Source organism: Solea senegalensis, unplaced genomic scaffold (assembly GCF_019176455.1).
Source record: "Solea senegalensis isolate Sse05_10M unplaced genomic scaffold, IFAPA_SoseM_1 scf7180000014194, whole genome shotgun sequence".
Lineage (NCBI taxonomy): Eukaryota > Metazoa > Chordata > Actinopteri > Pleuronectiformes > Soleidae > Solea > Solea senegalensis.
The window spans coordinates 26041-42230 of NW_025320991.1; the positions used below are offsets into that span (position 1 = coordinate 26041).

Below are 16190 nucleotides of genomic sequence, written 5' to 3' on the forward strand. Positions count from 1 at the left end.
CAGGATAGGCAAAGCAGGCATTTGCCAGGGGCATTGACCTGAGAGGGACCTCTGCCCCAAGAATTCCCTTAAATCTTAGCAAGGCTATGTACGGGACACATGCTAATGGTGCAGTCACACTGATTGTGACACAATTTTTAGCACAAAGTGATGGGATTACATACTGGTCGAGATGCCGGTTGTGTTTTCCATTGAGAACAAGCACAAATAATTTAGTACAAGCAAATTGTATGAGTAATCTGATGTGGAAAACTGAGATGGGTTTGCTGTGAACATACTATATCAATGCCCCAAAGCTGCAAATATCATTTCGGGTGTGTCAACACATCAACCATCAAAAGAACACACAGGGTACAATTTGCAGCAGCAAGCAAATTGGCTGGTGGTCAATTAAATGTTGTGTTACTAAATTCTGCCTGCACTATTTATGTACAAACAAAAAATACCAGAGGCTTTTAATTTGGGGGTTTGTTCTGGTATGATGTGGGGCCCCAAGCTTCTTTGAACTGTCTCTGGTATGTAGATAGTAGGGTGGGGTAGGGTGGGTAATTAGGTACGTGGGTATAGGTAGGTAGTAGTAACGCTGTGTCCCATTTAAGAAGGTTGTAGGAATGTTGGTAGGTAGTAAGTGGTATTTGGGAATAGGGTAGGTAGGTGTGTGGCAGCATGAAAGTAAGTGGGTAAGGAGGTCAAATTTAATAAGGTGGGAAAGTAAGTAGGTAGATAGCCAGGTGGAATGCAGATACTGTAGGTAGGTACTTTATTGATGCCATGGTAAATTTAGAAGCCTTAGTCAAAGCGACCAATTTCAAGTATTGCTCTATTATTAAAAAGCAACAGCGCTTATTTAAGTGCACTGACCACTTTTATCTTTTCACCTGCATGTCTCCAAATAAAGGAGAGGTGGAGTCATGCTGGTTTAACTCCACCGAGCTCCACTTGTAGACCTGTCTGCACGGAGTACACAGGCAGAAAGGGAGGGGTGGCACTGCCTACCGACATTATCACAGTACAGAGCGGTGAAGCCGCTGTAGATTCACCAAATCACAGGAATATCTCCTCCCTCGACTCTGCACAGAAACGCTGTTTCGCTAAAGACTGTAAATCTTCCTGTGTCGCCCAGGAGAAAGCGCATGTTTGATGGCGTTTTGGAAGTCTCCGCGGCGCTCCCTCCCCGGCCAGAAGAGGAGACATTACAGAGCGAGTTAGCTAACGTTAGCTCGTTAACAAGGTCAGTTTGAATTTTGGTTCAGTCGCTGTTCGTAACTTCATCACTGCGAAACATATCATCTTCCTCAACGTTGTATAAGTGGTGCCATTTCACAGAATTAACCCAGACATACGTAAACGCTAACAGTACAGGTAACCATCTTTATTTGTCTCCAGCACATACTCTTAGCTTGTTAGCTTGTTACTTAGCCCCGCTAGGTGGCTACCACGGCTCGGTCCGCTCCTTTTTTCACTCGACTTTTGATGTTTCCACGCTTGGCAGTGATGGAGCTGACTCATGTTAACACAGCCGGGTGGGTAATATTGTTGTTTATTGTATGAGGAGTGTAGTCTGGCTCAGCTAACGTTAGCTGCAGTATTTGAGACCCAGGCGTGTGTGCGGCACCCGCTCCCCGTTCTGCTTAGAATAAAACAGGTGCATCCCTGCGCTATGGGGAGATGCAGTACACCATTTAATGCAGCCCCTTTCTGCGTTCGCTCGTTTTAAAGTCTGTCCCGTTTTGAGGGGACTGTATCCAACTAAAGAGAGTTTTTACGAGTGCGAACTGCTGAATGATTTATCAAGGTTGAATGCCGTAGGTGGCGTTTTCGTTTATAGGGGCCTCGTTTATTGAAACCAGCAGAAAACGGGGACATCTGAAACAGGCCCGGTAGGAAAGGTTTTTTTTTTCCCTTTTCTTTTTTTTAAGTTAGCTAAGGCTAGCTGCATTACACCTAAGTAACAGTCAGACAAGCTAGCTAACTGTAAATGTCTGTGAATTTACAAACATTTAGTGCTTTTAATGTTAAGTTTAATGTGAAACATGGTAAGTTATAATGAACTACAAATACCTTATTTATGGTGGTGTTTTGTTTACAAATGGTTTTAGTAATTTTCATGTATTTAACGTTGCAGTCGTTCCAATAGCTCCAGTTTAACCTTGTGCAATGAGGTAGTATTATTGGTAATGTTATGTCATTACAAACTATCAATTAAAAACAATCAGTTGCTATTTATTAGATTACCATCACTTGTTGAGAAGGGCAGAGATTCAGATTTGCTGGTGTTTTAGGTTAGTTTAACATTGTCTTTGGCAATTAGACTTGATTCCTTGCACCTTTTCATGACATTAATTCAGATGTATACATAAATTAAGAGGTTGGAAATTCTTTATGAATGAAAACCCCTTGAGGCTCATTGGCAATTATGATAAAACATTATGTAGAGGTAGAACGAATAATTGGTCCAACTTTATTTTACCATGTCAATAACCCTCATTGGCCTTTTTTAAAAAAAAAACCAAAAACTTAAAGTAACTTTAACTGCTGTGGAGTCCATTCAAACTATTTTTCATCCAAAAAATTACTCAACAATGTTTTTTGATGACCAGTGTCACATATTCAATATTTGGTATATTAATTTAGTGCAGACACAAAATGCAGATAAGAGAAGCAGACCATAAATGTTAAATTAATGAATTATCTTTATTTCTTAGTTTAAAAACAATCTGCATCATACTGTATACTGGCCACCAATTGCCCTGATCGCGAAAGATAGGCATTTGCCCTAGAAAACCCAAATGGGTTGACCTTTAGTGTTATCTCACTCTGACAAAACGTTTAATAAAAACCAATATGGTAAGTTAACAATACAATCTGTGCTGAAAAACAAAACAAATAATAACCTAAATGATCTACAATTCTTTGATCAGAAAATGAATAGATTGTATGTGTAGTTGTCAATGTATTTCAATATTTGGACAAGTGTAGTTGATCTCATACTAACAACAATAATTAGTTGTCTTCCACACTGTTTTTACACACATGGTAGCTGCCATCTAGCATTTAAATGAGTGTGCTCACAAGGTCATCATGTCAGGTTACACTTTAACCCAACCTGGGCTGGTTTGTGTATTTTCTCTCCACATGTATGATCACTGTGTCAAACAGTGTAGAGGGCAACACACGGGAAACATCCATTCGCATAGCAAGCTTGACTTGTGGATATGTTTGTTATTCAGCTCATGCACTATCCAGAGGCTGCTGGATGTGGTACGTCAATTCAATTGGCCCGGAGTGCCACTGTGCATCGGAGCCCTAATTATTTTTGATGGTTTTCAAGTTTTAACTACTGTTGAACTGAAGACAGCACGGATACTGTGGTTGTAAGCAGTTTTGTCCTCCTTAGTCGTGCAGGCCTCAGTATGAAATGGGCTGAAATGCCCCACAGTCGAGCCTCTATCATTTTACTGTTTACCATACATAAAAGGACCTGTCACAGAATCAGTAAGGCATTTTTCAGTGTTTAGTGTATAGTGAAACACAGTTAGAAAATAAAGAAGATTTATTATATTCTGCTCCCCAATAAGAACATTTTATATTAACCTTGAAACTGGAGCTTTTGAAACTAGGTTCTGGGCAATGAAACAGTCGCAGCAATATGGCAGTTTGAAATAAATCTATATAATGTTTATTAGAGATGTAACAATATCAAAATCTCAACAAATCCACAGTATGACATTTATTATGATAGTAATACATCTCTGTGTAGCTTGTGAAGTGAAATATTCAGTAACCTTTGTCTCTTTGTAGAGAGCTGGTAATGGTGTTTGGCTGCTTGTGCGATCTTTGTTGCTGGATCATTTTTGTTTACTCTAACACAACTAGAGATGACCTGCCTACGACTAATGCTAGAGGTAATCAACAGCCAACAACCATGCAAAAGACTGCTTGATTTAAGTGATGTGCATATTTTCAAAACTAACTAAGTAATTCACCTTCCTCAATCACCCTCTGCTATAAGCATCTTTCTTCTTTGCTTTGTCTGTGGACTTTTGCTGAGCATTTACACCAATCTGTCAGTTTATACCCATATACTGTACTTTCAGAGACTCAGAAGCACGAATCAACACATTTTCTAACATTTATTGCGATAATTCTTGGTATTTATAGGTTTGAAAATCTCAATTGTGTTAACATTTTTGGCCATATCACCCAGCTCTGTTTGAAAATATTTAAATATTCTTACTAGTGCTGTACAGTATATCTTCCTTCCTGTTTGGTTATAGACCTGTGCTTTCTGAAAGTGTGAGTTAACTGGTGGGTGTTGGCAGTATTGCAGGTAGACCTTAGAGTGGGTTATACAATTTCTCCTGTTTACCAAATTCATTGAAACATATGTTCTTTACTCTGGGGATGAATATGAATAAGATTAACATATAGGTCTGTTAATAATAATAATAATAATAATAATAATAATAATAACATAACTGTTGAGGTTTATGATTATTATTTACTAATTGGAACAAAATGCTTTTAATTTAAGTATTATGCACTTCATTCTGTACAAATCTGAGCCATGGAACTTTTGCAGAATAGTTGAGGGCCTTGGGATGATCTGTTGTTGAAAAAAATCATGATTAACCATAAGGCACAATTATCTCTAGTGCTGAGCAATGTGAAATATCATTTAGGCATATTTTTTAAAAGCATTGATTTTCAATGTCGTCTTTTCTTGGACCATTGTTTTGGCAGAGTGATTGTAATGAGGTACAATGAATAGTGGTGTAATGGTTGTAAAACTAAACATCTACAGTTTTATATAAGACAATAAAACTGCAATAGCTCAACCTGCTGCAGATGCTGCCCGTTAAGCTCTCATTTCCTAACTCAATGAATTGTTGTGAAGCAAATCAAGAAATCAAGGACTGAACTGAACTGTGGATTTGGTTATTACGCCAATAAAAAAAAAAGTTTGCTCAAGGCTATCAAGGTCAACATTGCTTCATCTTTTCTCTTTTGTTAAGCTATGTTTGATTGCCTGCTATTTCCTCAAATAACACATCTTTGTTGCTGTTAAGTTTTACTTATCTCAAATGCATCCAATTACAAACCTTTCATGTTAATATTGTTTTGCTGCTCATTTGAACTGAAACGGTGCTAGTCAGCAAATTAAAACACTGCATATTTCTCAATGAGATGCTGTTTGAATTGAATTGTGAATTAGCCACACACTGTGAAATGGGAACGTGATAGAATCTAGGCCACGTTGTGAAGAGCTCACTTTGATGCTTGGATTTTTTTTTTCTTGTCTGTATGGCAACAGCCTGGGGTGAGGTGTCATGCTCAAACCTATATTAAATTAAGCCTATGGGAAAAGCCTATTTTCATGTTAATGGTTGTTTTACATATAAACATAGAAAGGATGACTGAATCAAACTGTACACTCACACTACGCTACCTTATTGTGCAGGCAGTGAAGATTTAGTTTTTTCTGGCTGACCGTTTCTTAAAGAGACTGCCCTGGGTGGTTTTTTTTCTGTCTATAATCTTCAGAGTCAGAGTGAGATGGACTGGGCAGAGGGTCACTGGGTATAAATCCCTGGGAAGTGAGTGTGTAGATAAAGATCACAGAGAGTACATGTCTCAACCTGGTTAAGGGAGATATGACTCTGTATTCTACGTAACTAGAATGTCACTGCTTAGTCAAAGTAACATATCATGTTTTTTATGTCTTTTTTTATTTGAAATGCTCTTTCTTTTAAACTCCAAAGAGGAGGGTGGAGGGTACTTGATTATATGGTTTAGTTTTTACACCTGGCTGTGTAGTAACAGTCCACTTCTGTTGACACTACATATATATATATATATATATATATATATATATATATATATATATATATATATATATATATATATATGTATATATATATATATATATATATATATATATATGTATATATATATATATGTATATATATATATGTATATATATATATATATGTATATATATATATATATATATGTATGTATATATATATATATATATGTATGTATATATATATATATATATGTATGTATATATATATATATGTATGTATATATATATATATGTATATATATATATATATATATATACAATATGTATATATATATATATATATATATATATATATATATATATATATATATGTATGTATATATATATATATATATATATATATATATATATATGTATGTATGTGTGTGTGTATATGTATGTATGTATGTATGTAGTATATGTGTGTGTATATATATATATATATATATATATATGTACATACACACATAGCTGTAGAAGATCTTAAAAGTATAATTTCCTAATATTTTTGGTGGATTTGTATTGCACTCATTGGCCTTCATGTTTTCAATAGTCACGTAAGTAGACGGAGAATATTTTTTCCCAGGAAATAAATAACACTTTATTGCTGCCCCAATACGTATTACGTGCTGTTTATAGGCCTTTGTCTAGTGATGAATCACAAGTTTCGAAATGGAAAAACTATGAGTCGGTCTTTGTCAATAGGGCTGCACATCACATTGGAATCGAAGAATAAGGGCAGTTTTTATAAAAAGGTCGTGAGAGAGGTGGACAGTGTTTAAAACCAGGTCACTGGTATTTGTTATTCCCATTGGTGGCTTGCATAAAGTAAGAATTAAGTGTGAATCAGGGCTCAGCCTTTCACTTATCTCAAATTCAGATATCCGTTTGATATTTTCTTAAAAAAAAAAAAAGTGAGTGCTTTTAGATCCATTTTGAATGCTGTTTTGGCACTGTGAAAATGGAGGACACATGCTAAATACAAGCAGACAGTCGTGTCATTAAGGATCCCTGAAGTGGTTTGTTAAAGTTTTTTTTGTATTTCATTTTTTTTTAATTCTACACCAAAGAAGACATGACTAATACTAAGATTTCCTATAAATAATGTCATCAAGTTTGTGTGTTTGTGGGCAGGACTATTATCCAAATATCTTTTGAAAGACTATTGTCATTTGATTGATTTATGGAAAAAATTTGCAGTGCTGCACCTCACTATTAGAGCTGCAATTAACGATTATTTTCATAATCGATTAATCCATCGATTGTTTTCGATTAATCGTTTGGTGTTCAGAATATCAGAAAACCTTAAAAAATATGGATCGGTGTTTGTCAAACTTGGAAATTATGATGTTCTCAAATGTCTTGTTTTGTCCACAAACCAAAATGATTAACTTTTATTGATTTCTTTGTTATCCAGAGCAAAGAAATTAAGAAAATATTCACATTTAAGAAGCTTAAACAATTGTAAATCTTGTTTTAATCATGAAAAAAGCTTCAAACCGATAATTCGATTATCAAAATAGTTGTTGATTAATTTAGTAGGGCCAATTTAGACGAGTAATTGTTTCAGCTCTACTCACTATAGCTAAAGAAAAAGTGAAGGAGATGGCCTATGTCCAAATCAGGTTAGAAAAATATTGAAATACTAAAGCAGTGGGTTAAAAACCAGGTCTCAAAAATAGTTTTTAATTATTGCTATTATTATTGGTGGCTTATGTAAAATAAGAGAATCAAATGTAGGCATATGAGGGCAACATACAAATACAGAAGGCAGTGTTGAAAGGTGGTTTAGGGATTTTGCAGTCAATTCTGTTTATTTAGTTGTTTATTTTCCTTTTGACACATTGTAAGAGGTTTATGTTGAATCTAAGGATTTACTGCCAGTTCCCCCAGTGATTCCAACCTCTCCTACCCGCAACACTGTTTTCTATTGAATATTTCTGCCCCATTAGCTGAGAAAATACAGGCACTCATGTGTTTAATTAGTCACATTTAGAATACATAATTGCAAACATGTCTTATTAAGTGGTTTTTACAGGTTTTTATGGCTTAGAATGAAATAATAAAAGTTTTGTTGTTAGAATTTTGATTGGAATGGCACTTTCTTTTAATGAAGTTCATGTTAACTGTAATGTTAAGCAATCAATCGCCTGACTAATCTTAAAAGAGAGGGTTAACAGGGAGAAGAGTGAGAGAGCTCAATAAAAAGACCACAGTTGATTTAAGAAGTAAAAAAAATCACAGTCTGAATTTTATTGCATATTCCAGAACAAAAGGAATAAGCTGTTAACTGTATATTTTTTTTATGTCTCTTTGCATTGCATCGGTATTTTATTGACTGTTTCTTCAAGTACAGACATTAAAGGTTTAGGACATGAAACAATTGTAAGGGAGTTGGGTTTTTTATATAGGGAAAAATATAATAAAATGGCATTGTCTCTTGACTAATGGCTTGGCAATGAAATGTAGTTTACCCTAGGTAAGTACCCCTGTAAAAAGTATTTTTTTGTATACATTGAAGTTACAGCCTTGTGCCTGTCAGGCCTTAGGATTCCAGGCAGTTGACTGACCCTTCTCTGCCCGATTTGAGTGCTTTGGGATTGAGGTTAGCTGGGTCAACACAACTGAGACTGCAGTCCCAAACCTCAGGGCACCTAATTAAAACTTACAACCAAGACAAACAACCTTTGACACTCGTACATGCCATGAGAAAGGCTTTTACTCAAAACCATGACTGAGAAATGAAGATAGGTTGCTGTCACTTTTAATTCGAAATTTGACATTGTTGAACATGTAACATTCACTTTCAGACTGCAAGAACTGTGTGTGCCAGGGACATTTGTGGGCTCTGACCGTATGTTCTCATCCATGGGTAATATTGTAAAGTAGGTTGACAGACAGTTGTCTCTGGCAAATAATATCAGAAATTAATCTGGGCTGTTTATCGGTTTTATGTTTTAACAGAAACGATATAACATTAAACAGGAACCACCTCTTCCTGTTTCACAGTAAAAGTACTCCAGGGTTTCAGTTCCAAATAAGTCAAATAGGTTTAGACAGGTTTTTGGCTTTGTACAGAAGAGTATTTGAATACAGAGGAATATTTAGAGGATTTAAAAAAAATGTGTTGTGATTTTCAAAGGCAAACACTTCGTCAAACAAAGCAGAAGCTGGTGTGCAGCTCCTGTGTAAACAACAGAGTTGTGAGAAGAAGCATGTTTTTAAGTTATGTTTATAAAACACAAGACGTTTCCTATGAACTAGTGAAACATAATTTCAGCCAATTTAGATTATTGTTTTTTTTCCAAACGTTAACAATATTCTTTTAGTAATTTTTGACAGTCATTGCTCTGGCAGGTGTATTGCCGCTCTCCACAGTTAGAAGTTCTCTATTACAGTTCTTCTCATCCTCATCCTCTTCTCAATCCTCCTTCATTGCAATTCAAAGCTCTTAAAACCAGTCAAAAGTTATCTATCTAACTGCTTTCTCATCTCCTCAGTATCTTTATCAGTCCAGAGTTCTCTTTCTCATCCTCATCCTCAATCCTTCCTCTCTCTCAATGCTCCTCATCTCCTCGGTCCTACCCACTCACCCCATCCTCCCCACCACAGTTTCCTGTCCAAGGTTCGCTTGACAGCATTTGTAATATTGCATGTATTTTGGGCGCTAGCTTATTAATTCTAGTATTGCTCATGTGATAAATTGTTGTGGCGAAGCAAATACTGTTCCCTCTGTTGTCAACTCATTATTCTATATAATAGACACTAGTTTCCCCCACATTGAGCTGTATGTTTAAATTTAGCCATTATTTTTTTTAAGACATTTATATAACTTGTGAATCATTGTCAATTTATGTCATTGGTGTAGGTGTGGTAGCATTCAAACCAAAGTGTTAAATGTACAGTAAGCAGTTTTATGTAAACTGTATGACTAGTTATAATGTTGGGGACCTTGGTCTGAGGTTTGTATAAGCCAAAACACTAGTATGTTTGCAATGTTGTTTTTTTCTTCTGTAAGACTTATGTTTCTTTGTTTTTTCCCCTCCCGAAGCTGGTTATGGCTTTCTAACAGGCTGCTGAGGATATCTTCATGGATTACACAGGACATCAAAAGAAAACACACCGGATCTGAGAGCAATAACAAGGAAATCTGATTCATCATTACATCACCGCACTGTCATCAGTGCATGTGGCCTCTTTTGTTGTTTTCTGACTGTTGGGCAGCCCAAAGGCCTGTTGCTATGCACTATAAGAAGAGAGACATGAGCCGTGAGGATGCTGCGAGGAGCAGCCTTCTTTCATGCAGGACTATCCCTGTGGTAATAGGGCTTCTGGTGACCATGGCCCATGGCGCTGTGTCAGAGCAGCAAGATACAGTGGTGGAGATGATGTCTATGGAGCTAGAGGCTTCCATGCAGTCCTCTGTTCTCTCTGAGCTACAGGCTGCGGTATCTTTCGTAGGCGAAGGGCCACCTACAGCTGTCCCAGAATCCTCCATAAAGAATGGGGGAGTGCACATTGGAATACGTGACTCCTCTGCAATCGTGGGTCAGGTGTTCCAGTTGAAGGTTCAACCAGAGCCTGCCAATGCAAGCTGTAACATCTATGTAAGTATTCTTGAGATTAGAGCTGAGCAATAATTTGTTTTCAAATCAGTTAGTAGAAGGTACCTATGTCTTTTTAATGTTTAAAAAGTATGCCAATTTAAAATATATATATATATATATATATATATATATATATATATATATATATATATATATATATATATATACATATATATATACATATATATATAATTAATGTCTTTAAATTCTATCCCTTGTTTAGAGCAGAGTAGTATGTATTTTAATAGTTACCTATTGGTTATGCTTCATGTTTTAAATCTATAACACAATTAATATATGAGGGATTGTTTCCATTTTGCCCCCACTGCAAAAAAAATCTTATAGGAAATTCTGTACATGAATATATATCTGTTAATTATAACCATAATAGACCAGCATCAAACATGACTTTAGCACTACATACATATATACATATACAACTCAAATAGTTGCCTGTACCTTTTTTTTTGTAGTGAAAATGATGAGTAATTGTTTCAGCAATGGAGAGCCACATTTCTGTTTTGCAGTAGTATGAAGCTACATTTACTACCTGGTTTTATTGCTTTATATAGTCTCTACATGGCCCCCTTTTTCTGTCATTGTCAAAAAGAATGATGTACTGTATAGACTTCACTCCTTTGGTCAGATTTGATCCCTGCATAACTGGTGAATGAAGATGACTGTGGTGTAATTTGTTTTTGTCAGATATATAATTGAGATGAGATTATTATTGGCCCTAGTGATGATGCAGAATCCCATCTTGTCACACTGTAATAACTCAAAATGAGGAGTGATGACTCACACAGTTATGAATAGGACCTCACTGCTTCCTGTTCATATTTGGCAAGCTTTAAACTGAATCAAGCTTTGGGGAGGTTTGAGAGGCATTTCAAGCATAGTTACTGTCTGTGAGATTTCTCTAATTCCTGTCCTGTTCTTTTGTTATTTGTTCAATGTGAAATGAGAACTGAATAATCTTTTAGTAGTTCAGCAAATAAAGCACCTCCAAGTTGCTACAAAGATTTGCTTTTCTTAAATCTCTTTATTAAATTGAATCTCTTTGTCAGACGGAGCAGATCATTTGAGTCACTGATCACTTAGATCTTGGTAACCTTTTTGGCCATTTTGTAATGACTTTTGGTCAAAATGTATTTCTGTTTTATCTGTATATCTACAGTGAAAAACTGCACTGTTTTTTTTTTCTCCTGTAGCTCACAGAAATTGGAAAGGATTCTTTACCCTCCTGGTTATATTGGGACAAAGAAAGCTGCATTTTGAGAGGATTGGCCCTGGAGCAGGATAAAGGCGTGTATCACATCTTGGTGTCTGGAGAGGAGATGACTGAGAAGACCGTCAGCCAAGTGCTCCCCAGTATGGTCTTCTCTGTCGAGGTATATCCAGAAGAAAGGGCAGACACTGAACCAGCCCTGCTCACTCTGCAGGCAGATATCAGTGGCCTCCAGCCTTTCACCTGTGGCCCTGAGGAGCCTGTCACTGTCCTCACTGTCATCTTGGATGCTGACTTGACAAAGATGGTTGCTGAACAGAGAGCCAACTTGATGCACAACATGAGCAAATTCTCACATGTGCCTCTGGAGCACATGAGGGTGGTCCCTGTTGTCAACAACCGCTTGTTTGACATGTCTGCTTTCATGGCTGGACCAGGTAATGCAAAGAAGGTTGTAGAGAATGGGGCTCTACTGTCATGGAAACTTGGATGCGCCCTTGACCAGGGCAGCATCCCTGACATAAGTAGTGTCCAATCCTCAGCCAAGGATGGGACCATGTCAGGCAGGCTGGGGTACCCAGTGGTTGGCTGGCACATTGTGAACAAAAAGCCCCATGGTGTGAAACGAGTCAGACGGCAGTTGAACAATACTCCTACACCAGTGCCCTCTTTGCTTCCTCCGACTACCCATCCGGAGCCCCCTGTACGTGTTGTTCCCACCCCAAGTTCTCCCTCTATTGCCCCAGCAACTGAAAACTCTGCTCCCCCTGTGCGAGGCCCTCTGCCTCTTCCAGTGAAGCCCACAATGAGGGTCAGGGATCAGATTGCCCACACACCTGTTTTTGGGCCTCCCCAACCTACCAAAGTACTAGGAACTACAAGCACCATCCCCATACAACCAACCATGACCCGGCCTACATTTGTAGAGGCCACTGCTGTGCCAACACTGCCAAGCACCACCAAAAGACCCAAATCACCTTCCACAAAGAGACCTGGCAAGAAAAATAAATCTACCACTCCAGCTCCTCGGGAACCCAAGTCCACAACTGCTAAACCGCCCAAACGCACCACTCCTCAGTCTTTGCCTCCAGACCTGAATCAAACTCCGGAAATCCAAAACGCCATTGATCAGGTGAACACATGGGTTGGCACTTACTTTGAGGTCAAGATTCCTCCCGATACATTCTTTGACAGGGAGGATGGAACTACTGATAAACTTCGTTTAACTTTAAAGAAGACACCGAAAGAGCCAGTGAATGAAACCTCTTGGATCCAGTTCAACAGCACTATCCAACTTTTGTATGGCCTTCCTGAGGAGAAGCATGAGGGGAAACATGAGTACTTTATGCTGGCCACTGATAAGGGTGGAAAGAGCATCATGGATGCTTTTGAAGTACAAGTCAACCGTTTGTCTACTAATGACAAACCTTCAGTTGTGTTTGCTGCACGTTTTCATGGTGACCCCAAAACTTTGAGCAACGATGTCCACAAGAAGATTCTTTTGACCAAAAAGTTGTCTTACGCCTTTGGTGATCGCAACAGTAGCACAGTGACACTGAGAAGCATCACAAGGGGCTCCATTGTGGTGGAATGGACCAATAACAGTCTCCCGCAGAGTCCTTGTCCAAAGGACCAGATAACGGCTCTAAGCAACAAGATCGCTGATCCCCAAGGTACACCCAAACTGGCCTTCATCAAAGCCATGGAGCCAGAATTTAAACCCATTAACATATCCGTTCGAGGTACAAATAAATGTCAGAGTTACACATTTATTCCACCAGGAGAGGTGCCATTACCTGTTATTCCTACAGCTACATCTATACCTGGAACGGGCCTGAGGAGCAGTGATGATGTTTACCTTCACACCGTCATTCCTGCTGTAGTGGTGGCAGCTCTGCTGCTCATAGCCGGGATCATTGCAATGGTCTGCTATCGTAAGAAGCGCAAAGGGAAGATGACCATAGAGGAGCAGGCCACTTTCATCAAGAAAGGTGTCCCGATAATATTTGCAGACGAGATGGATGATTCCAAGTCGCCCCCGTCTTCTAGCATTCCTCTTATCCTTCAGGAGGAAAAGCCCCCACTTCCCCCTCCAGAGTATCCCAACATGGCTGGCCCCCACAGTACCCTGCTTAACCAGGATCTGCTGGAGGAGTATTCCATCTATCAAGATGACGATCCCAATGCCCCTCCTTACCAGCCGCCACCACCATTTACTGTCCCCATAGAGGGAAAAGGCTCCCGCCCCAAGAACATGACAGCGTACAGGTCACCACCCCCCTATGTGCCTCCCTAACGTGCACTGGAGCTTTCAGTTTGGAAAGCAGGTGCAATGTAGGGATGCTTAAACTACTACTGGAGTAATTTTAATGTTCAATGAAGTGGGTTTGACTTTGTAGAGGAGCAGGCAACCATACCCCATATATTTGATCATCATGGATAAAACACTATCGTACAATTCTACTACTGGCACAGGGCAAATGGATGGGGAACAGTTTGTAATTTTCCAGTAGTCTTTTCTTTTTCGTCCTTTAGATCTGCTTTTGACTTCTTGCATATTCCTTTTTTTCTCAGTTTTTTTGCCAAGAAGAGTCAGTTTTATCTTCAATGATGTACTATTTCTATTGTATAGAAAATAATGAAGACACAGGAAAGACTGTAGCCCACAGGGCCTTTGAGCAGATGTCACCATGACAACAGACTTGAGGCTCTCCCTCACAATGTTAATCTTTATGAGTTCTGTATCACTCTTATCTGTCCTTCGGCTAGGTTTACTAAGATTTTGCACCTGTTATTTCTAGAGGGGGAAATGAAATACGAAAAAGCCAAACTGAAATCATGAAGAAAAAAAAAAACTTAAGTTACACAGAATCTGTTTGTTTCTTAGACTTTGATCTTTCTCCGTTCTGTTTCATGCTTCACTCCCTCTTGATAATAACATGCAAACCTTGCACTTATGCAAATTCTTGTTAAACCTTGCACTATGTGTCCTGCACAAAATTGAACACAGTAAGTGGTAAGTCTAATGAGGAAGGGGAAAAATCTTTTTTGCATCCTCAAACTCGCCACATGACTGGGATTCTTCTGGTGATTAAATCAAGAAAGGACATTAACAGTGATCATGCCTGTTTTGTGGATGTAGCCTCATTTACGTTACAGAAAATTACTTTTTATTCTCCGTGTGTGTGCCACTGAAACTGCTTGACTGGTTTTTGCTGTTGCCAAGGTGATTTCTGTGGTCACAAGGCATAACTTGTGGGATTGGTACAACAATAATGAAAGGGCCAATGTAATGCTGCGGTCCACCGTAGTCAATGAGGTGGATCCACTGATTGATGTCTGATGTCTTGAAAAAGTTTTGTTGGTGTGTGGGGTGGGTGGCTAAAGAGCACTGTAATATCACTGCTCTGCCTCTAGGTGTCACACTGTTTGGTTCAGTGTTCCCGCCAGTTTGTCAGCTCAGATGAGGCACAGGGACGAGGGGATGTACATAATTGTGTGCCTGTGAAATTAAACCACTCCATAACATTAGTGTTTTATCAGTAAACCTAGTTGGGGAAGGGGAGGGGCCAGAGTTGGAAATAATTTTATTTTTTAATTGTATGTCTAGATTTATGATCACAATCATAAAAAAGACTTTATAGTTCAAAAGGGTACGAAAGAACGTTTACTTGCCTATCACACAAAAAAATAATAATAATGCATTATCTCATTCTGATGGGGAACAAAGAAACCACAACAATATGTGAATTATGTACATTTCATATCTGATATCACCATAAGAAAAATGGTTAAAGATCTAATGTTTTTACTGAGTTTTTGATACAGTCTTAAACTTGTTTTATGAAAATATATTAATAAAATGTAATACTATTTGTAAAGCCTCAAATATGGTGTAGTCCCTTTTTGTTTGAGAAACTAAAACTTGCTATGTTTTCATCCCTCTACTGTCATTCTTCTGATCTGTGTGAACCATCTTCATGTCAATACATAATTGTTTCAATTCATTTTTTATCTACATTTAAACTTTTTTATTCCCCCTCTTCATAGAATAGGTTACAACTGGTTAGATGAAACAGAAATGTCATTTATATTATATTAATAACACCTTTTATATGTTGAACTACTATAACTAAACATGATGATTTGTGATAATGGCAAATTACCACTACCTATCCATTAAGTAACTATTACAACTATTCTGTTGCTTTCAGATGTCATTAAGAAAAATATTGATATTTTTACTCTTCTGTTAAAAATGGGAATGTTTATTTATTCTGTAGGGGGAAAACATGTTTGAAACTAATTCAAATTCTCACAGAGCTGGAGGAGGCAGAGGTGGGAAAGTAACAAGATGTCTGTCAAGCAGCAGAGCACACGTTGGAGACCAAATGTCCTGCCTGTCTTAGTGTGTATGTGCTTTTTTTATTGTTTTTTTATGAATTCATGGTGCGCTGAGGACCGTTGCGTGGGGTGTGTTTCAATCCTGCAACATTGCCAGTTTTTT

General features: G+C 37.9%; 1 protein-coding gene across 2 annotated transcripts; it reads left to right on the forward strand.

Moving 5' to 3' along the window:
- The first annotated feature begins 940 nt into the window (after nt 1–940).
- On the forward strand, nt 941–15572 carry LOC122760936 (dystroglycan-like). Of its 2 annotated transcripts, XM_044016138.1 has the most exons (4): nt 941–1231; nt 3802–3905; nt 9900–10455; nt 11667–15572. In XM_044016138.1, the coding sequence occupies exons 3-4, from the start codon at nt 10036–10038 to the stop codon at nt 13977–13979; spliced, it is 2733 nt and encodes a 910-aa protein (XP_043872073.1). In that variant the 5' UTR covers nt 941–1231; nt 3802–3905; nt 9900–10035; the 3' UTR covers nt 13980–15572. The 2 variants fall into 2 exon arrangements, with proteins under 2 accessions (XP_043872073.1, XP_043872072.1); XM_044016137.1 differs by lacking the exon at nt 3802–3905.
- The last annotated feature ends 618 nt before the right edge of the window (nt 15573–16190 follow it).

Excerpts from the sequence above, each read along its gene's own strand:
- LOC122760936 (XM_044016138.1), top strand. The coding sequence starts at position 10,036 with ATGTGGCCTCTTTTGTTGTTTTCTGACTGTTGGGCAGCCCAAAGGCCT. Across the intron at positions 10,456-11,666 it reads ATGCAAGCTGTAACATCTAT|CTCACAGAAATTGGAAAGGA; the intron begins GTAAGTATTCTT and ends TTTCTCCTGTAG.